We start from the raw sequence: 24,361 nt of genomic DNA, 5'->3' as shown, positions 1-24,361 counted from the left end.
CATAGTGGATGGGATTTCTAGAAATCCCATGTCCACTATGCATCTCTGTGCTCCTGCGGATCACCCACGGAAATTGACATGTGACGCGTCATTCACATCCACAGCATGTCAATTTCTCTTACGGATATGCATGTCATCTTTCCCCATAGACTTACATTAATGAGGAAAGTCCGCATGCGAAAAAAAAAAAATTGCGGCCACTCATTTGCATAATGAGGGCGGAAGTGGTGCGACTATTCTGCAGCGGATCCTCATCGTGGGCACATACCCTTAAAAAGAAAAAGACGTCTCCACCCTTAGTGTTCATTCAGACGTCTGTTTTTATATACAGTATGTTTCTATCCATGTTTTTCATAGACAAAACACCGTACCCATTATAGTCTTTAGTTATGCTTTTTTTTATTTTTTTATTTAACGGCCCCACGATTCATCATTTGCATTTTTTTTGTCTTGCGGTATTTGTTGCTGTTTTTTGCAGCCAAGTTCTTCACAATGTTGTACTCGGTTCACGAATTTTGCACAATGTCAAAAAATGTTCATCATATACGTCTTTGACCCGTCTTATGACTCTTCAGTGCAAAAAGTCACACGTTTAGCAAAACGTTGCTAAAATTGCGGCAAGATTTCCTGGCTTACATAAAATCACTCCAGTATGGGGGGAGAGGAGTATATTTGAGCAAAAACTTTGCGATCTTTTTGAAAAGTTGCAAATGATGAATCAGGTGAAAGCAACTTTGCCCACAGTAGAGAACTAAAAAGAAAACCCAAAACAGGCGAATATATATATAAAATAAATGTAAAAAAAGGATCCGATGGAAAGATAAATATGGTGCAAAACGCTAAAAAATCTACAAAAAACAGCCTCATGTGTCCAAAAAAAAGCCAAATCCTGAGACATGTGTTTTTTTTTATCTGAGTCACTGATCAAACTTTCTCATTCATATCAATAGGTCCGGGAAAGAAAACGCCCAGCGCACAGATGCCGTCTATGTATCACCTGAGTGCTGTCCGCTTTTTGCTGTATAATGGAGAAGTTGAGCATTTATTTATTTTGCTTATGAGAAAAACGGATGAAAGACTGATGGTAAAAACAGACGCAAGGGATAAAGATAGATGAAAATTGGATAAAGCACCCTGATGCAAAAAAACAAACAAACAAAAAATTTACATCTGTATTAGGACATAACAAGAAAAAAGTGTTAATTTGCAATGCAGCATAAGGCTTTATTCACACATCAGTATTTTTCATCAGCATTTGTGTGCCGGACCCAGGAGTGTCTCCAATATACAGATCAGGTGTCAATCTTTCAATTATAGTTAAATTCCACTCCTGGTTTTGGCGTTCAAACATTGATGCAAAATACTGATCAAGAACTGATGTGTGAATAAGATCTTGGATGGTAATGCGCCATCCAGTTTCATTCAGCATTGCATTCAATAAATTGGTGAGCAGCCCTATCCTTAAAATAAAATCCAGTCTGCAACTATGTAGACAACACAAACAATGTAACTGTAAGTTCCCCTTATGAGTGACAATGTATCAGTTTTATTATGACACATGTGTAATATTATTACATTAGGAAATGTCCAGAACTAAGTAACTTTTTTCTTTTCTATTTCCTAACCAGTCTCCCCAGTGTGATGACAGATCAGGGATCCCACAGTCCTCCCCTGCACTGGTGATTGGTCTCTGGGACTGTGGGCTGGGGTTTGTCTCTGACTCTGTGATACAGGACAGGACTCTGCTCTTCACAGCTTCATCCATTGCAGCAAGGACTATGTTGCTGCATCTCAAGGAGTCTTATATTTAATGCACTGGTTACTTCTTTCCAGAAAATAAACAGCAATCTTAATTTGGCATTCATTAACTCCCTGCAGGGGGCTTTGAGCATGATGACTGGGAACAGACCCAATCTGCAGCCAGGGGCAGATGGTAAGTTTGCAAAACTTTTCTCTTTTATTTATTTTTTTCCCTTTAAATCCAATATGCCTCTAAGCCGCTTTTAGGAAACCGGATTTGTGCTCTGTGATTTAACCTGTGTTATTCCATGTCTGTTACTGACTGATTTTGAAAATCTACAATGGAGGGGGGTTATTCCTAAGGAAAAGCAATGCTTTGTCACAGCTGTTGGTTTTCCAATTTGCTGCCTACACCAGGGAAATCCTTGGCTGGATTCTGAGCAACCATTTAATGCTGAATTACTAATGCAAAAGTCTTATAGAAAATCCTTTAAGGTTTTAGGATTTTGGGATATGTCTCACTTCCCCGCTGGGCATTGCGAAGACTATTTTTCATGGTGATTGCAATCTTCGGGACATCTGACTTTGTATAGGGATCTAGCTGACAGATTCCTCTGTAGTAATATAAAGAGTATATTGTCCTTACTTACAGCCTGCAGTCTGGACTAAAGAAGGAAGAAGCCCAGATCTTAACTTATCATATAAGAAACTTTGGCAAACAAATGAATTACTGTTGGATATTATTTAGCATTAACCCATTGCTGATCTGAGAATAGAAAGATGGTAACGGGGGTAATATATGTTGTTTTATTTCTATGTTATTAAATAAACAAAAACAATGTCCAACTTCTATCTGATTGCAGGATTTCACAAAAGATTTATATATATATCAATAAATTTTATTTTAGGTAAGGACGCTCCATTGTAGTATTGGAATTTAAAAGCAAAGCAACAATAAAATTAAAATTCCCCCCTGCCCCGCCCCCCCCAAAAAAGTAATAATAATTCAAGAATTAATATAGGAAAAAAGGGCAGCACTAGTTACCTGCCCAGGTCTATATAATATTGGGAATAAATATATTTTAATATTTTTTTTATTTATTTATATATATTTTCTATTTTATTTAGATTTTTTTTTTTTTCACAAAACCTATATGGAGTTTTGTAAAAATAGAAATTATATATAATTTTTGTTTTTTTATTTTTACGAAACTCCATATAGTTTTGTGAAAAAGATAAAAAAATATATTTTATCTTTTTCACAAAACTATATGGCATGTCTTTACATAAAATAGAAGAATGCATCCTAATGTTATATAAACTTTCATTCTATAGAAGACTCCCAATTTCAGGGACTGAGTTAATTATTGCAGCTACTATTAGCACAGACACCTGCTTTCCTAATTGTAGCTTGCCGATGCAAATCTTTTAAATGGATTATTTCCCTCCTAAATGGATGGCCGGTCATATATGATGCATGCAGAGTAATGTAGGGTTGTCAGATTAAGGGCAGGGCGCTGTTATAATTATCATATTAATGTGATGGATCTCAGTATGATATTTTGGCTATTCATATGGGGCTGCATAAAATTTCTTTTGTAGGTTTCTGAGATTGCAAGAGGAAAGTATCCAGAATATTTCAAATGCAAGGCAAAAGCGACCTCATCCATAAATAGTTGAACGTTTTATGTAAAATAACATGTGATTTTTGCAATTTGGCTGTATGCATTTCTGCACCATCTTCTGGTAAGAGATTATTTTGGGGTCCAAGTTTAAAAGTAGTAGGTTCACACAACTGTTTTTGCCACATCCACGGAAAACAGTCCTATTGTTCTGATCAGAGGTTGATCAGTTTTTCTCGGAGATGGAGGGGAAAAAAAAAAGGAAAACGTTTCTTCATTCTGTTAATCTGTGAAAATTGGACCATGCTCAATGTCATCCGAGTGTGGTCTGATTTTTTTTTTTTTTTTTTTTTTATACGGACCCATAGACTTGTAGAAATGTAGTATAGTTCTTCTGATTCGCTATGTCTCTTTCCTCATGTGCAGGGCATTGCAGGACCTTAGGTATCCATGGTTATGACCACTGATATAATGACAGTTAGCTAATGGTCATTATATCAGTGGTCATAACCATGGATACCTAAGGTCCTGCAATGCCCTGCACATGAGGAAAGAGACATAGCGAATCAGAAGAACTATACTACATTTCTGATTGGAGGTATTTGCTATTATTATTATTAATAATAATAATAATATAATACTAATATTATTATTATTATTATTATTATTCCTACTACATAGTGAGATGGGGTCATGGAGATGGAAATACCCTTTTAAGTCCGCACATCCAGATGTGATTGGATGGATAATAATTCACACAGTCAGTTCTGCCTAAGCCCAGGGCTCTAGAACATTGAAGGGTATGTTCACAAGTTGCGTTTCTTTGCAGCCTCTTTTAAGGCTGTGTGCCCACGTAGCATTTTTCAAGCGTATATGCTGCGGAATTTCCGCAGCGTAAACGCTTGAAAAACGCATGTATATCCGCACCCCATGGTCCCCAATGGCATTCCGCAATGTCAATGCCCATGCTGCGGATTTTTCCGCAGCGTATATGCTACGGTCAAAAATCCGCAGCATGTTCATTAATTTTGCGGAAGCGCAGCGGAATCAATGTGCGGATGGTACCCAAGTCTGGATGAGAGGAGACTCTCATCCAGACCTGGGTACCAAAGAACCTGTAAAAAAAAGAATAAAATAAAGTTTATACTTATCTTCTGATGTTTTCCCTCCGTCGCGCTGTTGTCTGAAGGACCTGCCACGTCATTGAGTCATGTGACCCACCACATGACTCAATGACGTCACCGCAGGTCCTGCACACAACAGCGTGAGCCGCTCAAGCCTCCGGACGGGGCAGAGAATGCATCAGAAGGTGAGTATAAAGTTTATTTTTTTATTTTTTACCATTCTGAACAAGTTGTCAAGCACTTTTCCAAGTGATGCTTGGAGAAGTGCTTGATAACCCGCATGCGGAAATGCATGCAAAGACGCCTCACAAACGCTTCTACCTGGCGGGAAAACCGCATGTAATATCCGCATGCGATTTTTCCCGCCAGGGAGAAGCGTAAAAAATATGCTTCAGGTCCGCAACGTGGGCACATAGCCTTACACAGAAAGGCAGGAAAAAAACTGTGTACAAGTGAAAGTGCAGCATAAAAGCTGACATAATTGACATGCTGCGTCTTGGCATAAACGCAGCGGGGGAGAGTGGGGGGATAAAATACTCATGAGAAAAAAAACCTGTATTTGAACATACCCCAGGGCTGGGGCTACATGGTGACACTAAGATCGCAGTGTCACATTGCGACCTCTCATCTAATGGTTTCCTTTTGTGTCGTATAGTGAGCTGCAACCTACTACGACTGCGACAAAGAGTTGCAAATATTTCCAAAAGTGTCACTGGTCGCAAGTCACACACGACTTACCTGCCATAGACTGCAAGTTGCGTGCGATTTGGCTATTCTTTTACTGCAAACTCTCAGTTTAGAAAAGAGGGGAAATTGGAATAACTATAAACCACCAAAAGTGAATGATAAAATATAAAGGTTTTTATTTAAACAATCATATTAAAAACAGTCAAACAGCAAAGTATCAATGTATCATGAATAAGGAAAACACATAGTCATAGACCCACTGAGTCAATCCTATACAGTGTGACCAAAAAGTGCATAAAATACACTGAACCTATATGCTTAAGCTCCATAAGATATATAAGGTCAAGTGACCACATATAGGGGAAGGCAGAGAGTTAGTGTATGAAAGAAGTATGCTTACCTATAGTGGGGAGGGGAGAGAGCAGATGGAGTCCTGTCAGCACTACCCCGACGCGCGTTTTGCGGTCAGCTTTCTCAAGGGGACGTGTCCCAGTATAGTGACTAATGGGAGAATTATTACGTGACACATGTCGCCCTAGCCTAAATCTGCAGATGTTAAATTGAGTTGCTTTTCTTGCTTGTACTGTTGGCTTATTGGAATATTGCACGTGCGCATTTGATGACGTTCATGTGCAATTTCGTTAGCAAAACTATAAAACAGTTACAGATTTTTTTGAGATTACTTAAATTCTTTCCTAAAATTGCAAACTGCTTGTAAAAACAAGTAATTGTGCAATTTACTTGTTGTTATTATTAAAAATTGGCTGTTCTCTAGATTGGAGAAATTTTTAACTTTCTTGTTTACTGCTTTTTGTGTATTTTACCATACATGCGCTTACAAACTCTTTGTAGTAGAACTTTTGAGCACTGCACTGAAGCTGATTGGAATTGCTGGAGCACAATCTTGGCTCCCTTTCTCACACAGCTTTAGTGCCACTGTGCTTCCGATGCTGCAGAGGCAAAGCTGCCTAAACACATTCCGAGATTGCTTGTTTGTTAGGGAATCCTCACATGTGTTTAGGCTGTGTAACAGCCATAAATCATGCAGAATTTGGGACTCGAACATAATATACGAGCACACCGAAGATACTCGGGAAGCACCCGAGCGTACTTGGCGAAAGGGTTAAACGAGCACACTCGCTCATCACTAGTACCAGTGCCTATGTGAGGTTTACTCCAGACGGTGCGCGGCTCTGCCCGGGATGTTCTGCAGTGAGGGCTGTTCTGTAACATTAACTTATTATAGCACCAGAGGGTGTCATTATATTTTCTGCACAAACAGCTATTCTATTTTACAGCAGACTGTACATGTAGCTGCCAGACGGCTAATTACAGGAGAAACATGTCGGCAGTAATTAAAATCTGTAAAAAGTGTGCGAGGAAATGTAGAAAGTGCAGATTACAAATATTAATTGCAACTTGCAGAATAAATAAGTCAAAGCCATAGACACTAATTATATTTCATAGAATTGCGAATCATCTCTAGGAATAATGAGCATCGGAGCGGAGCGAGGGTCCTAAATTTATACGATGCACGAAGAGTTAAAAACCTTCAAAAATGGGAAAAATAAAAAAAATAAACAATTGTCTCTGCCACTTCTCTTTCAATGCTTCCTGGGTACGCAGCCGGTCACTGTATCTCTGTGTCTATCCAGCCTGGCACGTGATCAACGCACCATCATGGTGTCCAGTCGCGAGCTGCATCGGACATATGTTACGCCGGCTCAATTATTGAGACGTGTCAATTTCACTTGTGGGTACGCTGAATTTTTGTGTGCAGATTTTTCCCATTGAATTGCATTAGAGGTGGAAAATCCACAAGCATATGCAATTTTAGTGCCTTTCCACTGCAGAAATGCACTAAAAGTGCATGAAATATGCACATGACTGTATCAATAAGGTTTTGTCAAAGCAAAATACCAGGTAGTATCTTTTTTGTTTCTATAATACACTTGTGTGAACCTACCTTTTAGCATAGCTCCCAACCGTTCCGTTTTCGGCGGGACTGTCTTGCTTTGGGGGCTCAGTCCCGCATCCCGTCACGGCTCAGCTGTTCTCCTGGCTTCTATACATTCAGGTTGGGAGCTATGCATTCTGGCTGTGGAGGGTGCTGGAGGGGGGTTGTGGTGGTGGAGCAGCGGGCACAGGTAGTAGCTGGCATCTGCCACTTGTGCCTGCTGTGAAAGAAAATGAATATTCACTCTTCTCCACGCACATGGGAGTGGAGAGGAGTGAATATTCATTCTCCTTAATAGTGCTCACTGTAGCTGCAGCTGCCCACTTCCTACTGTGTGTGACATTCAGAAGTAGTGCTGTTGCTTTAAAAGCATCCAGCAACTAGAGGGGTTAACACAGTTACAGGAGACAGGGAGGGTCTTATCAGAGCCCCAGGGGGATTGTGGGGAAGTTGTTTACTGTCTGGCTGGAGCCAAAGAGAATGGTGGTGTGTGTGTGTTCTGTATCTCACAGAAGCGCCCCTGCAAGTGAAAAGGATTCAAGTCAGGAATGAAGCTAAGCACAGGTCAGGTAGAGTTCCTGAACTAGCTGTGCAGAGTATTGTCAGGCAGAAGGATAAGGACTGGAAGAAATGGTGTCACAGGGATCATCTCCCTCAGCAAACCCTCCCTCCTCTTCTATCTCACTGTGCTGTAAAGAATGCTATGTTCATTAATCTGCCTTTGCATTATAACTGTGCTGTCCTATACTACTGGGAAGACTGTAAACTGCTGAGCTGCTAAGGAAACTGTACTGTTTGTCACTGGAGCCTGTTGCTCATAAGACTTAACTTGCACTGGCAAAGCGGCTGCTTATTAAATGCTATTGTTCTACTGTTTGAGGACTCCTGTCAAGTGTGTCTGGTCAGCAATTGAAACAACCTACGTGTCTGTGCCTGAGGGTCAATCCCCCTGTGTGCCCAAGAGAAGCTGCAGCACATGGTCTATGGTTGCCCTGAGTAACGGTTCCCCTAGGATTCCAAAGAATTCATGTAACCTGTCTCACCCCTATCTGAACCTAGCGGCGTGCTATCTGAACCTAGTGGTGTGCGTGTAACATGCGGCTCAGCAATCTTCTGTGCCTGCTATTACAGAGTATGAATATTCACTCTTCTCCACTCCCATGGGCATGGAGAAGAGTGAATATTCATTCTCTTTTTTAGTGGGCACATAGGAACGCTGAGCTGCAGCAGGAGCTGTGGCCGTGCTCTCCTATTAAGGAGAATGACTATTCACTCCTCTCCACGCCCATAGTCCCAGCGTGGAGAGGAGTGATTAACCCTGCAGCTCACCTCAGCGTCTGAGGGCGCATGGCAGTCGCATCATGCGCTACTCAGAAGCTGAGATCACCTGCTGGCAGACAGAATGCAGCGCTGGAGCAGAGGGAAGGAAGGTGAGTAGAAGTGTTTATTTTTTTCATGTGTGCAGTGATGGGAGGGGGGGGAGCGTGTATACCAGGATAGGGGAGCCATGCATACCAGAATTGGGGATGAGTGGACCATGCATACCAGGATTGGGGATGAGTGGACCATGCATACCAGGATTGAGACATGTTAACACGGCCTTACAGACACAAAAAAAGCCAGATGTCGTATAGTGAAGCTACGTAAAAATGAGAAAGTTCTGGCGCCTGTGACTGTGAATGAAGGAACAAAAACTAATTCACAGGTCCCAACTAGAGATGAGCAGGACGCACAGATGACGCCGCGCTGCCCTGGGTGATAAAAAGTCGCAGGAACATTAGAGATTCACGGCCTCCTGTCCAGCCACCAGATAACACTGACCTGGATGCTGGACCAGAGACCCAGGAATCCATCAGTTCATCTCTAGTCCCAACTGTCCCGGATACACTGAACAGTCCTGGATTTGGGCGTGTGTGGCGCCCCTGAGGGTTCAGTCGCCACAGGGGTACTGCACCTCAGATAGAGGTGTGGTATCTCCTCTTCCAGGTAAGGATGGAGCATCACTCAGGACCCCACTTCACACTCAACACTACACCACTCCTGTCCTGTAGGGGGTCTAAATGCACCAGGGTGCTGCCCCGACCCGGGATAGAGGAGATGGGGGGAACCAAAGATAGGGGGAACCAAGTAGTGGGTGAGGGTGGAGGAAACACTTACAGGAAGCACTTATAGAATAATATATAACAATTGGCCATCTTTAGTTCAAGGTCTTTGATTGAGGGTCTTCTGTCAGGGTCCAGCAAGAGTCTGTAGCTGGCTGAAGATTCACGGTCCTCGTTCTCTGGCCTTGAGGCGAGGAGCAGGCCAGAGTTAACCAGTGTCTCTGCCCGGTCAGGGTCCTGTTCTAAGAAGGCCTTGGAGGGGAGCAGAGGAGATAGGCTCCACAGGCAAAAGGATCCCAGGGGGATACGGACGGAGTGGAGTCGCCACCTGTATTCTTCACTCTGGCCTAGTCAGAGGGATTCCTGCTGCAAGAGGGGTAACCGGCCCCCGATATCTGACTTTGTCACTTCACGTCTCATTCAGAAAAGCCCGGAGGCTTAGTGGATCCTAGGGGGATACGGACGGAGCGGAGTCGCCACCTGTATCTCTCAACCTGCGTTTACCCAGTGGGACCCGACCTTACACTACGTTCATACCACACACAGTCAGGAGAAGACTCAGTGGGAGAACTTACTAAGGAGAGGAACTCACCAGCGGGATCTTGACAGGTGCTCCTGATCTAACTGGGAAGTGCCGAACCCCCTTCCTGGTGGCCGCAGCACGCCATGTGTAGCAGAGAGAAGCTTTGTGGCTGAAAGTGCATCTAAAGTGAGTAAAGACCCGGATGACTTCATTCACCGCCTCCGCTTGTTTATTCCTGCGCGGCACTGCACCCACCATTCCTCCACACAGTTCATCAATCACTGCCCTGAGGCCTACTCCGCCTGTGGGGAGTAGTACCAACCAAGCTGTCAGAACATCAGCCTCAGAGGACTGTCGCAGCGCTGGTGGCCTTCGCCAGAAACCACAGGTGGCATAGTGGAACAATTAACCACTCATCCAAAAAGCCCATCCTTTTTTGTGTGACAGCCCTGGGCACGGAACGGGTCACGGCCACGACGACATCCCACACCACCGCCATACATTGACCCGGCTCCAAGTAACCCCACCGCTCAGGGAGAGAGAGTCATGTGCACCCTGCAGTCTCGGGCGCCTGCTGAATTCCTCTCATTACCAGCGCCCCTGTGACAACTCCTCCTGCCAGGGGAGAGAAATGGTAAATGGGTGTGTATTGGGGTGTGGCCAAAATTTGGGAGGTGTGCCTTTAGAGTTGGGAGCTGGGGAGGGGTTGTACACAATGTCTACAGAATAGAGAGGGGAGAAAGTATTTCATGGAGGGCAGAGAAAACAGTAGAGAAAAAGGAAAGCACACAAAGAGGAAATGAGTGCAGAATAGAATTTACACATTTTTAGCTATTGAAGACAGCAGCACCCTTGCCACACACAGAGCTCCCATACAGCTTATATTACTGGGTGGGACAATCTGAAACTTATATCAGGCTTTGTATCATACCATATTAGTGGTGGGGAGGGGGGGATGAATGAATGAAGATTGCAACCTGTAACTTAGTGGTTACCTTTTGTTAATAAAATTGCACTAACATATGTAATAATCATTTTCACTTGTCAAAGTGTCTATTGGGTTGTGTCCATTGTTCTATTCTGTAGTGCCTGGTTGTGCGTCCATCTCGATATTGCTGAAAGGGCTCATTGTTTGACAATGAAGCTGAGCAGAAGATCTCTGATGGTTGGATCTCGCCATCTTGCAGTCTCACTGTTAGTCTTCAGGTACTCTGCTCTTCTTGCTCGAGCCTCATTGGTACAGGCCTCCTCTACTGGGCAATGACATTGCACCAAACCTACACGCTGCAACAGGATATTTCTGCAAGTACAGCAATGTGTCTGAGTGGTACAGTTACACACAACTGTATCAGAATCTGTTACTGTCCATGGACCTGTAAAATGATGCCTATGGCAAACGATACGATCCAACAGGATCTCCATATCTTTCTGATTTCATACAGAGACATCATGATATATTTTTCTTCTCTACCTACAAGTCTCTTTAATATTGCTTTCTTGTGAAGTTGTAATTGAATTTTGTAGCTCATATCTGGCTCATAAAATGCAGCTGGGTGAAAGTCACCAACGAACATTTGCTTTTTTCTCCAACAGCTGTAGAGCAGTTAGTGACTTGACAGATGTATACACCTCCTTCTTTGGAGCTGGCCTGCTCGATACAAACTCCTAAAACAGCCACACCAGCAGCTGTGATCAGGGAGGGCAGGGATGGGTACTAAGCCCGGGTAACAGGAAAGAAGTCAACAGAGCAGCATAGTTAGGTCTAACAGTGCAGAAATATTTGGCACCTGAAAGCCGCTCGGACCCCACAGCTGCGCCGATGACATGGATCATGTGACTGCTCAGCAAAATACAGTTCTTATCTAACAATGGCCAGCAAGCACATGGTTATACGTGACTGTAGTGTAACAGCTAAATGACAACTGGGCAACAAAACAGTTATGTTTTTCCTGTACACACAGAAGTTAGAGGGGGAATCTAATACATGCAAAACATAACTTGAAATTTCTAGGCCCAACCTAATCTCTGAAACCGAGAAGTCACAGTAAACACAGTGATGTCACAGTACAGGAATAATAAACACAGTTATGGCACAGTACAGGAATAATAAACACAGTGATGTCACAGTGCAGGGATAATACACACAGTGATGTCACAGTACAGGGATAATACACACAGTGATGTCACAGTACAGGAATAATAAACACAGTTATGGCACAGTACAGGAATAATAAACACAGTGATGTCACAGTGCAGGGATAATAAACACAGTGATGTCACAGTACAGGGATGATACACACACAGTGATGTCACAGTACAGGGATGATACACACACAGTGATGTCACAGTACAGGGATGATACACACACAGTGATGTCACAGTACAGGGATGATACACACACACTGATGTCACAGTACAGGGATAATAAACACAGTGATGTCACAGTACAGGGATGATACACACAGTGATGTCACAGTACAGGGATGATACACACAGTGATGTCACAGTACAGGGATGATACACACAGTGATGTCACAGTACAGGGATGATACACACACTGATGTCACAGTACAGGGATGATACACACACTGATGTCACAGTACAGGGATGATACACACACTGATGTCACAGTACAGGGATAATACGCACAGTCGTGTCACAGTGCAGGGATAATACACAGTGATGGCAATGATGTCACAGCAACGGTAATAACTAAATATAAAGTAGCAACACAGTGATGTCACCATGCAAGAGTTATATACAGTGTACCTGGTAACAATACATGGATATTGCACAGATGATGTTACAAATTAGAATTAACAAACACATTAATGAGATAGGAAAAGCTTTTTGCATACAGTAATATGTGGGAATCATGCACACTGTGATGTCATAGAGCAGGAATAATAAACCTGAATGATGTCACAGCTAATGGCTGTGGATCATAGGGTTGTTACAGCAGTATGCACTGTGATTAGTGACAATGAATGATGTCTCAGTACTGAGTTAATTATGACTCATTTTCAGATTACACCTGTGATTCATCTGGCATTTGACAGGTTGTAACTTTTTTTTTTTTTTCTGTATAAAATAGTATTTTCTATAGGACTGAATGAGGGAGCGGAGTGCAGCGCTGTACTACCACTTCATAGCCCAGGTCTTCGGAGTGGGGAAACCCCCATGATTACCAAGTTATCTTCTATGATGTGGAAAGATAACCCTTTTGTAAGGAATCTGTCACCAGTTGTTTTTTTTTTTGCTATATTAGCTTTGTGTGCACTGTGCGTAGGCAGAAATCGACCAATCAATGTGGGGGCGGGGTTTTATAGAGCTCATGAATATGGAGAACTAACTGGCAGCAGGTTTACTAGTCCTCTATTGATAATCTCTGGTGATTTTTTTTATAAAACTACAGCAAGCAGCCTACTAAGTGACACATTGGTGGAATCAGGGTCTCAGTCCCTACATCATGCTTCTGTCAGATTAGGTAGCAAAAACCTGGCGACAAATTACCTTTAAACTGGCTAATTTAGCATAATTTAATAGCTACAATGCCAAGTTATCAGACATCTCCTCCATTTTATTACAAGTGGGTTATTCTACCAAATGACCAAAGTTTTTGTATTTACACTGAAATAAACTAATTTTTTTTCTTCAATTTGATCTAAAAATATTTTCAGACCTTTCTTAGTTACATATTGAGGGCTGCTGGTTGACCACCTACAGGGCAGCCATGTTTGCCTAATAGGATATCTGTCAGGCTCATTAACTAACTAAATGAACTTTGGATGTGGGGGAGGGGAAACTATTTTAGTAGGATTTTTTTTTTCTTTAAAGGAACACTCTACATAAACCTAATGGTCTATGTAGATCTTGCACCAGAAATGATACATGAAGCAGGGAATTGATTATTTAAAGAAAGGAAAAAAATTGTGCCGAAAGCACTTAAGGCTCATTTGCATATTAAATGAAATGGTGATTTCATGGTAACGGAGGAATAGATTGCCTAGCCAAAGGTATAAGTGGTCTTGTATTTGCAAGATCTACCTACACATATATACACTGTGTGCAGAATTATTAGGCAAGTTGTATTTTAGAGGATTATTTTTATTATTGATCAACAACTATGTTCTCAATCAACCCAAAAGACTCATAACTATCCAAGCTTAATATTTTTGGAAGTTGCAGTGGTTTTTTTTAGATTTGGCTATCTTAGGAGGATATCTGTTTGTGCAGGTAACTATTACTGTGCAGAATTATTAGGCAACTTAATAAAAACCAAATATAATTCCATCTCACTTGTTTATTTTCACCAGGTAAACCAATATCAGTGCACAAAATTTAGAAAAAAACATTTCTGACATGCAAAAACAAAAACCAAAAAAATTAGTGATGAATATAGCCACCTTTCTTTATGATGACACTCAACAGCCTCCATCCATAGATTCTGTCAGTTGCTTGATCTGTTTTCGATGAACATTCCGTGCAGCAGCCACCACAGCCTCCCAGACACTGTTCCGAGAGGTGTACTGTTTTCCCTCCCTGTAGATCTCACATTTTATGATGGACCACAGGTTCTCTATGGGGTTTAGATCAGGTGAACAAGGGCGCCATGTCATTATTTTGTCTTATTTTAGACCTTTACTGGCCAGCCACGCTGTGGAGTAGTTGGATGCATGTGATGGAGCATTGTCCTGCATGAAAATCATGCTTTTCTTGAACGATACCGACTTCTTCCTGTACCACTGCTTGAAGAAGTTGTCTTCCAGAAACTGGCAGTAGGTCTGGGAATTGAGCTTCACTCCATCCTCAACCCGAAAAGGTCCCACAAGTTCATCTTTGATGATACCAGCCCATACCAGTACCCCACCTCCACCTTGCTGACGTCTGAGTCGGAGTTGAGCACTCTGCCCTTTATTGATCCAGCCTCTGGCCCATCCATCTGGTCCATCAAGAGTCACTCTCATTTCATCAGTCCATAAAATCTTTGAAAAATCAGTCTTAAGATATTTCTTGTCCCATTCTTGACGTTTTATCTTATGTTTCTTGTTCAAAGGTGGTCGTTTTTCAGCCTTCCTTACCTTGGCCATGTCCCTGAGTATCGCACACCTTGTGCTTTTTGATACTCCAGTAGCGTTGCAGCTCTGAAATATGGCAAAACTGGTGGCGAATGGCATCTTGGCAGCTTCACGCTTGATTTTCCTCAATTCATGGGCAGTTATTTTGCGTCTTTTTTGGCCAACACGCTTCTTGCGACCCTGTTGGCTATTTGCCATGAAACGCTTGACTGTTCGGTGATCACGCTTCAAAAGTTTGGAAATTTCAAGACTGCTGCATCCCTCTGCAAGACATCTCACAATTTTGGACTTTTCAGAGCCCGTCAAATCTCTCTTCTGACCCATTTTGCCAAAGGAAAGGAAGTTGCCTAATAATTAAGCACACCTTATATAGGGTGTTGATGTCATTAGTCAACACCCCTCCTCATTACAGAGATGCACATCACCAGATTTACTTAATTGGTAGTTTGCTCTCAAGCCTATGCAGCTTGGAGTAGGACAACATGTATAAAAAGTATCAAAATACTCATTTGCCTAATAATTCTGCACACGGTGTATAGTTTGGCGGGTTAACTCCTGCTCACATATTCCCTTTAAGTCCTTTTACCTATAAGAATCGGTCAGTTTTTATAGGAAGCAGAAGCTCCTTTTGGTTTTGGTTGAGATGGCAGTCCCATGTAAGAATGCTGATTGTACAGTATTAGTATGTAAAGAATAATTTTGTCTCGTAAAGACTGAATTATAAATGCCCGCCATCAAATCTCCCGAGTGCTGTCTAAGAGTATCATTCACCTTCAGTAATACTGTGACTGAAAAGTCTTCAGCCAGGGAAGAGACTTCAAGGGAAGGTCATATTTAAACAGATTAGGACTTAAGAAGATAATTCTTGCGCACTCAAGGAAGACCTGCTAATTAGAATATGTCATCTTTAATGTATGCAAGGAGAATTGCAAAAAACTGACTTCAATGAGATGACTTATGACAGAGTGACTTCTGCACGGTAAGTATCTCCATGCCAGATAGCTGCCTCATCCTTATTGATTTAATGCCGTTCTGACCTTTTAAACACTTTGTTGGGGTTCCTGAGCCGGTAACTGAGTGATTCAGAGAGAAACGTCTTACTGTAAATGAATACACAATTATACATGGCGGAGCACTGCATTTTAGGGTCACATCAAATGGGAATATATTTAGGATATTCATGCAGTGGCACAGTGGTAACTCCCTTAGTGTGCCACTGCATAAACATCCCAAATGGTGTGACATGCAGAAGTAGTGCTGTTGCAGAGTGTGACATGCAGAAGTAGTGCTGTTGCTTTAAAAGCATCCAGCAACTATCAGAAGTAACACAAGCAGAGGAGACGAGAAGTGTTGTGCTCCAGAAGCATCCAGCAACTAGAGGGGTTAACACAGTCACAGGAGAAGGGGAGTGTTTTAGCAGAGCCCCAGGGGGGTTGTGGGGAAGTTGTTTACTGTCTGGCTGGAGCCAAAGAGAAAGGTGGTGTGTGTGTTCTGTATCTCACAGAAGCGCCCCTGCAAGTAAAAAGGATTCAAGTCAGGAGTGAAGCTAAGCACAGGTCAGGTAGAGTTCCTGAACTAGCAGTGCAGAGTATTGTCAGGCAGAAAGACAAGGACTATAAGAAATGGTGTCACAGGGATCATCTCCCTCAGGAAACCCTCCCCCTCCTCCATCTCACTGTGCTGTAAAGAATGCTGTGTTCATTAATGTGCCTTTGCATTAGAACTGTGCTGTCCTCTTCTACTGGGAAGACTGTGAACTGCTGTGCTGCTAAGGAAACTGTACTGTTTGTCACTGGAGCCTGTTGCTCAAAAGACTTAACTTGCACTGGCTGTGCTGCTGCTTATTAAATGCTACTGTTCTACCGTTTATGAGGACTCATGTCAAGTATGTCTGGTCAGCAAGTGAAACAACCTACTTGTCTGTGCCTCAGGGTCAATACCCCTGTGCGCCTGAGAGAAGCTGCAGCACATGGTCTATGGTCGCCCTGAGTAAAGGTTCCCCCAGGATTCCAAAGAATTCATGTAACCTGTCTCGCCCCTATCTGAACCTAGCGGCGTGCGTGTAACCTTGGGACAAGGGAAGTTTTCCTGAATGCAAAGCTACTGGGATGCAAAATTTCATTTAAAAAAAAAAAAAAAAAGAAAAATATTAATGAAGTATAGCTTCCTTCTTCCTTTTTTTTTTTTTTTCTTTTGAAATTTTGTGCCTCTGAAAATTGATGTGACTAGTGCCAAAGAGAAGGTAACGCATGTGCCCCAGAATTCTGTCTAGATCTCTGAGCGAGCGCCAATTGCCGCTGATACAGATGGACACTCATTACTGTGTTAGTGGGCGCAATGCTTGCCTTGCCCTGGCAATATTTGCCACAGTCTGCCATAGTTTTTATTACTCATGAACACAATCGATAACTAATTTATGATAGAACAAGAAGCCTGATTTGTATTTCTTGGCGTGGTGGTGGTGGGGAGACCACCTTTTGGATCATCACTTGTTACTCATCTGTTTAGTAGGAAACTTGGAGCAAATGAATTGACTCTAGTACATAAGGCTATGTTCACACATCTTGTTTTTTTCAGCTTTTTTTTTTCAGCAGCAAAACCTGATCTCTTGCTAGGAGGTTAAGGATTTTCTTGCTTTTTTGCTTGTTTTTTTGGTGTTGTGTGTTTTTTTTTTTTTTTTTTTTACTGTCATTTTGTCTCTCATGCATGTACGTAAAGTTCAGTGGAAAAAAAAATCTCGTTATGGTTTTGCAAAAAAAAAAAAAAAAAAAATCCTGGAAACCCTGACACCTCAAAAAACGCTGAAAAAACCATGAGGTATGAACATAGCCTAAGGGTGCAATCACATGGCGGTGACTTGAGCCTATCATTTAGTTCAAGACCAGTTAGGTTTTTTTCTTTTCACTAATTTTTAAGAATCTTTTCTTAGAACTCTGTTGTGCCATTTCATTCCTCTGTTATTCCTCTTGGAAATGTATGAACAGTTTGACAACCAAATATTCCCATTCCCCTTATAGTAGGGTTTGTGTTTGGAAGTGGATAGTTGAGTGGTCCCACTCCCTTAAAGAGAACTTGTCACCTCCAGAAATGCTATTTACCTGCAGATAAAGAGATGATATGCAGGTAAATGGTATTTAAACCATGCCTGGCCTCTTTACTGGAGCAGCAGCTTCAGGGAGAAAATTTAATTTATATCCTCCCTGCAGCTGCTCACTTCCAGTCATGGGAGTAGTTGCAGTGAGCGTGGCTGTAATTGCTCCCTGACACTGACATCTGGCTCTGCAGCCTATGTGTGCCATCTATGTGTGAAGGGCTGGCTGTCATAGTGCAGGGGAATGATAATGGCGCTCACTGTGCAGGGAGCGGTGACTGCAACTGCTCCCTGCACCGCACTGATGACGGGAAGCAGGCGGCACCTGGGAGGATATACAGGTGCTTCTTACAAAATTAGAATATCATCAAAAAGTTAATTTATTTCAGTTCTTCAATACAAAAAGTGAAGCTCATATATTATATAGAGTCATTACAAACAGAGTGATCTATTTCAAGTGTTTATTTCTGTTAATGTTGATGATTATGGCTTACAGCCAATGAAAACACAAAAGTCATTATCTCAGTAAATTAGAATACTTTATAACAACAGCTTGAAAAATGTTTTTAAAATCCGAAATGTTGTTCTACTGAAATGTATGTTCAGTAAATGCCCTCAATACTTGGTCGGGGCTTCTTTTGCATCAATTACTGCATCAATGCGGCGTGGCATGGAGGCGATCAGCCTGTGGCACTGCTGAGGTGTTATGGAAGCACAGGTTGCTTTGATAGCAGCCTTCAGCTCGTCTGCATTGTTGGGTCTGGTGTCTCTCATCTTCCTCTTGATAATACCCCATAGAGTCTCTATAATAGATTCTCTATGGGGTTAAGGTCAGGCGAGTTTGCTGCCAATCAAGCACAGTGATACTGTTGTGTGTAAACCAGGTATTGGTACTTTTGGCTGTGTGGACAGGTGCCAAGTCCTGCTGGAGAATGAAATTTCCATCTCCAAAAAGCTTGTCGGCAGAGGGAAGCATGAAGTGCTCTAAAATTTCCTGAAACCAGACAATGTGAACTGAGGTCTAAGATGGCAGACATACAAGAAACAGAGGCATGTTCACACCAGCAAAAAAGAAGCAAGACAAAAATATATCTCATACCCTACCATAATTATATATAAATGTAAAGCAAAATTGCATAATAAATATAGGGTACTTAGTGAACTATTTTTGATCAAAAAAAGTATACAAGCCGTCCCACCAGCGGCAAGGTGACCCTAAATTGGGACGGTACCTATACTGCCTATATTAAAAACCTTACTGTATATCAAAGTTGAAGTAATGCATATAAAAGGGTAGACAAATAGGACCGGGTCCCAACTCCAGACCACCTAGGCCCGTGGTAAGCTACATATATACCAATCAGCTCAACAAAGGGCATGCCACACCCTTAAATTGCACAGAATGCAAACAAGTCAAAAAACCAGACAATGTGAACTGAGGTCTAAGATGGCAGACATACAAGAAACAGAGGCATGTTCACACCAGCAAAAAAGAAGCAAGACAAAAATATATCTCATACCCTACCATAATTATATATAAATGTAAAGCAAAATTGCATAATAAATATAGGGTACTTAGTGAACTATTTTTGATCAAAAAAAGTATACAAGCCGTCCCACCAGCGGCAAGGTGACCCTAAATTTAGGGTCACCTTGCCGCTGGTGGGACGGCTTGTATACTTTTTTTGATCAAAAATAGTTCACTAAGTACCCTATATTTATTATGCAATTTTGCTTTACATTTATATATAATTATGGTAGGGTATGAGATATATTTTTGTCTTGCTTCTTTTTTGCTGGTGTGAACATGCCTCTGTTTCTTGTATGTCTGCCATCTTAGACCTCAGTTCACATTGTCTGGTTTTTTGACTTGTTTGCATTCTGTGCAATTTAAGGGTGTGGCATGCCCTTTGTTGAGCTGATTGGTATATATGTAGCTTACCACGGGCCTAGGTGGTCTGGAGTTGGGACCCGGTCCTATTTGTCTACCCTTTTATATGCATTACTTCAACTTTGATATACAGTAAGGTTTTTAATATAGGCAGTATAGGTACCGTCCCAATTTAGGGTCACCTTGCCGCTGGTGGGACGGCTTGTATACTTTTTTTGATCAAAAATAGTTCACTAAGTACCCTATATTTATTATGCAATTTTGCTTTACATTTATATATAATTATGGTAGGGTATGAGATATATTTTTGTCTTGCTTCTTTTTTGCTGGTGTGAACATGCCTCTGTTTCTTGTATGTCTGCCATCTTAGACCTCAGTTCACATTGTCTGGTTTTTTGACTTGTTTGCATTCTGTGCAATTTAAGGATGTGGCATGCCCTTTGTTGAGCTGATTGGTATATATGTAGCTTACCACGGGCCTAGGTGGTCTGGAGTTGGGACCCGGTCCTATTTGTCTACCCTTTTATATGCATTACTTCAACTTTGATATACAGTAAGGTTTTTAATATAGGCAGTATAGGTACCGTCCCAATTTAGGGTCACCTTGCCGCTGGTGGGACGGCTTGTATACTTTTTTTGATCAAAAATAGTTCACTAAGTACCCTATATTTATTATGCAATTTTGCTTTACATTTATATATAATTATGGTAGGGTATGAGATATATTTTTGTCTTGCTTCTTTTTTTCTAAAATTTCCTGGTAGATGGCTGTGCTGACTTTGGTGTTGATAAAACACAGTGGACCTACACCAGCAGATGACATGGCTCCCCAAACCATCACTGATTGTGGAAACTTCACACTAGACCTCCAGCAGCTTGGATTGTGGCCTCTCTACTCTTCCTCCAGACTCTGGGACCTTGATTTCCAAAGGAAATGCAAAATTTACTTTCATCTGAAAACAACACCTTGGACCACTGAGAACAGTCCAGGTCTTTTTCTCCTTGGCCCAGGTAAGACGCTTCTGGCGTTGTCTATTGGTCATGAGTGGCTTGACACAAGGTATGCGACACTTGCAGCCCATGTCCTGGATACGTCTGTGTGTGGTGGCTCTTGAAGCAATGACTCCAGCAGCAGTCCACTCCTTGTGAATCTCCCCCAAATTTTTGAATGGCCTTTTCTTAACAATCCTTTCAAGGCTGCGGTTATCCCGGTTGCTTGTGCACCTTTTTCTACCACACTTTTTCCTTCCACTCAACTTTCCATTAATATGCTTGGATACAGCACTCTGTGAACTGCCAGCTTCTTTAGCAATGACCTTTTGTGGCTTACCCTCCTTGTGGAGTGTCAGTGACTGCCTTCTGGACATCTGTCAAGTCAGCAGTCTTCCCCATGATTGTGGAGCCTACTGAAACAGACTAAGGGACCTTTTTAAATGCTTAGGAAGGCTTTGCAGGTGTTTTTTGTTAAATATTCTAATTTATTGAGATAATGACTTTTGTGTTTTCATAGGCTCTAAGTCATAATCATCAACATTAACCGAAATAAACACATGAAATAGATCCCTCTGTTTGTAATGACTCTATAGAATATAGGAGTTTCACTTTTTGTATTGAAGAACTGAAATAAATTAACTTTTTTATGATATTCTAATTTTGTGAGATGCACTTGTAAGTTCTTTTTCTCCTTTTAGCCGCTGCCTCAATAAGGCGGTCAGGCATGGCCTAAATGCTATTTAAGTGCAGATTAACCCTATATCTGTAGGTAAATAACATAACTGGAGATGAAAGGTTCCCTTTAAATAAACAGTCACTGATAAAACAGAATAACTTTGTTCCTTTCTTAATGCACCATTGCACAAGCCTGATTTAGTAGGAACAGACATGAAAGATTTGGGAGGAAAATATAAATTGTTTTGGAGCAATTATGAACAAGTTAAAGGTCCACGGTATACTTTTATTTTTTGCAGGAAATAAGAGAGCGTTTACATTTCTACATGGATCAGTAGGGGGCACTCTCATTACTATTCTTCTTATTTAGCTGTTATGCTGAAAATCAACAGGACTGTGAAACGATGGTAAGCACCAAATGGAAATGTTAATGGACAATCTGATAAGCTTTGACATCACAAAGTGGAAAATACTATGAGTTATTTTTAAAAAAAAAACACGTACTGGAGTTGTGTCCATCCTGTTCACTGGACATGAAATGTTCTTTGCACCTTGGATATTTCATCTGTGTGTGCATAAAAGGAAAGAAACCTAGATGATTTACAGGCTGGTGCACAGGTAGGTGAGGTTTAATTGTAGCTCTTTTATATTAGGTGTTTATTACTGTACATACATAGCGCTGTTCACACTTGTGCTGGGATCTGTTTGCTTGTCTCTTGTGTCTTTTTAAAGTCATTACATTTTTTAATCAATCCACCCCAAGAGATTCCTTTTATGCAGGCAGCCACCCTGGCTGAAGCATGTTTCGCATTCACTGCTTTGTCTGGGGGGAAACTCTCACCAGACTGGGGTGATTGCTTGCATAGGAGGGATCTCTTGTGATGACACTTGCCATATTTATCTTTGGTTGTCCCTTATACTGTCAGTGTACATGTGTCACAGGTGTGTCAGATGTGACAGTCACTCTGCAGTTGGCTGCAGAAGATCTCTTCATTTGGCATTGCAGATACCTTCTTTAATCTGTCTTACTTTAGGACCCAGCGGCTACCTCCTTCAAGCTCTGATTGACACCTTGGCCTGGGTGTTTAAATACTTTCAGTTTGCTACAGGGAGGCGCCGGTGATGTTCACATCTTCCTTTATGAAGGCTTGGAGCTATTTCTGTCTGCTTACTTCCTTTATGGTGCTCTGGAGGACGTTTGGTTTAATCTCTCTGAAGTTGGCTCAAGCTAAGTTTCTCCCCCCTGTGTTTGTCTCCATTGTTGTCTTTAGTTTATAGTGGGGACTGACCAGTGCTCATCTGCCCTCCCTTCCCTATCCATGGCCTAGCTCCAGGGATATACAGGGCTTAGGTTTCCTGTTCGGCGATTTGGTGAGGAACCAATTTAGGGACAGTAGGAGAGACAGGGTGATATCAGATCAGCCTAGGAGGTCTCCACTCCCCCTTTCCCTAGTGTCTGGGCTCCCTTCCCCTCATCCCTTCGTGTTGCACTTTCTTTCCTCCACTGTGCATGACAACATGCTACTGTGGACACCTGTGTGAATCATATCACTAGCCTTGTAACACTTATCTCTGACATAAAATATACTTGGATAATACATAACTTTAAGGTAGAAAACGTTTATAAGGAAAGTGATGGGACTCACATAAGAGTCCACAATAGTATGTACACTGTCAGTATAAAAGACACCAAGAGATGAATAGCAAGTATTAACACAAGAATCTCTTCTACGCAGGCAGCAACCCTGGCTGAAGGATGTTTCGCACTCAGTGCTTTGTCTGGGAGGAAATGCTCATCAGACCTGGGTGGCTGCCTGCATAGGAGCCTTCTGTTGTGGTAACCTTTATTTCTTTGTGTCTTTTTTTTTTATACTGTCCCATCACTATCCTTGTGAGACTTATGTCTGACATAAAGTTACTTATATATTCTCAACATATATTTTATATCCTCTATACAATTAGCCTATTGTCCCTCTTTTATGTCATCTTTTTTTTCTGATATCACCTTTTTGTGTTTCTGATCTCTATAGCTGTTTTTAAATTGATTTAATTAAAATCCTTTTGTTATTATCCGTACACTACCACATTGTTCCTATTTTTTTTTTTTATTAATTGTACAAATAAAGACTACCGTTTATTCTCTGGGCTAACTTTTGATGACGTGCGACCTGGAGAAAAGTGCGCCAAATTCATTGATAGACGTGATGATCTTTCAGCTGCCACACACCATTGCAAGAAATTTATTTCAGTACATTTTTGTTGTAATTCACATGCACTTTTCAAAAAGTTAGGGGAACTGGCCAGGACTGGGGTAAAAATACAAAGTCGCAAAATTTTTGCGTAACTCAGTTGCTCAAAAATTTTGCAACAGTTTTACATTGGAATTGTGCCCAAAAACTGTTTAATGAATCTGGCACCTATATGAATGCAAATGTTTCCTTTATCATGTGATCGGATCTAAGTCATGTAAGTCTTTCTTTCATTACATTGCATAATGGTTATTTTGGTCCATTTAACTTTGCAGAAAACCATCACTTTCACGTGTCTTGTCCGCTTTTCAGTGACAAAAGGGAATCCTATTACTTGCTAATCAGTTCAGACATGATGGATCTTTTTCCCATGCATTTTGGTGTGAATATGCAGCAAATCCATAATGAATACGTTGCAAAAAAAAATAAAAATTTGCATGTGTAATTATGGATTTAGTCCTGGATTTGATACAAATGGCCCCTGACAGGTTGCAAAGGGTTAAATCCGTGGTACAAAATCTGCAGTCATTCTGCACAAGAATGAGCAAGAAATATCACATTTTATTCCTGTGCTCGCTGTTCCTGCAAATACTCTTGAAATGGTTTCTAATGTTCAGTTTTTCCCTCTG

The 24,361-nt window shown here is 41.5% G+C and overlaps 1 protein-coding gene across 1 annotated transcript in view; it reads left to right on the top strand.

The window, feature by feature from the left end:
• Positions 1-1,749: 1,749 nt before the first annotated feature.
• The window catches only part of FGD3 (FYVE, RhoGEF and PH domain containing 3), a 340,862-nt gene continuing 318,250 nt past the window's right edge, over positions 1,750-24,361 (top strand). Inside the window, exon 1 of the mRNA XM_073644555.1 lies at positions 1,750-1,933. Coding sequence (XP_073500656.1) covers positions 1,891-1,933 — 43 coding nt within the window. The 5' untranslated portion in view covers positions 1,750-1,890. The remainder of the gene's footprint in view (positions 1,934-24,361) is intronic.

This window comes from Phyllobates terribilis, unplaced genomic scaffold, assembly GCF_046119375.1.
Source record: "Phyllobates terribilis strain yellow unplaced genomic scaffold, ASM4611937v1 Scaffold_8__6_contigs__length_399053987, whole genome shotgun sequence".
Taxonomy (NCBI): Eukaryota; Metazoa; Chordata; class Amphibia; order Anura; family Dendrobatidae; genus Phyllobates; species Phyllobates terribilis.
The sequence above is the reverse complement of the archived record's forward strand: the minus strand, read 5'-3'. Positions and strand labels throughout refer to the sequence as shown.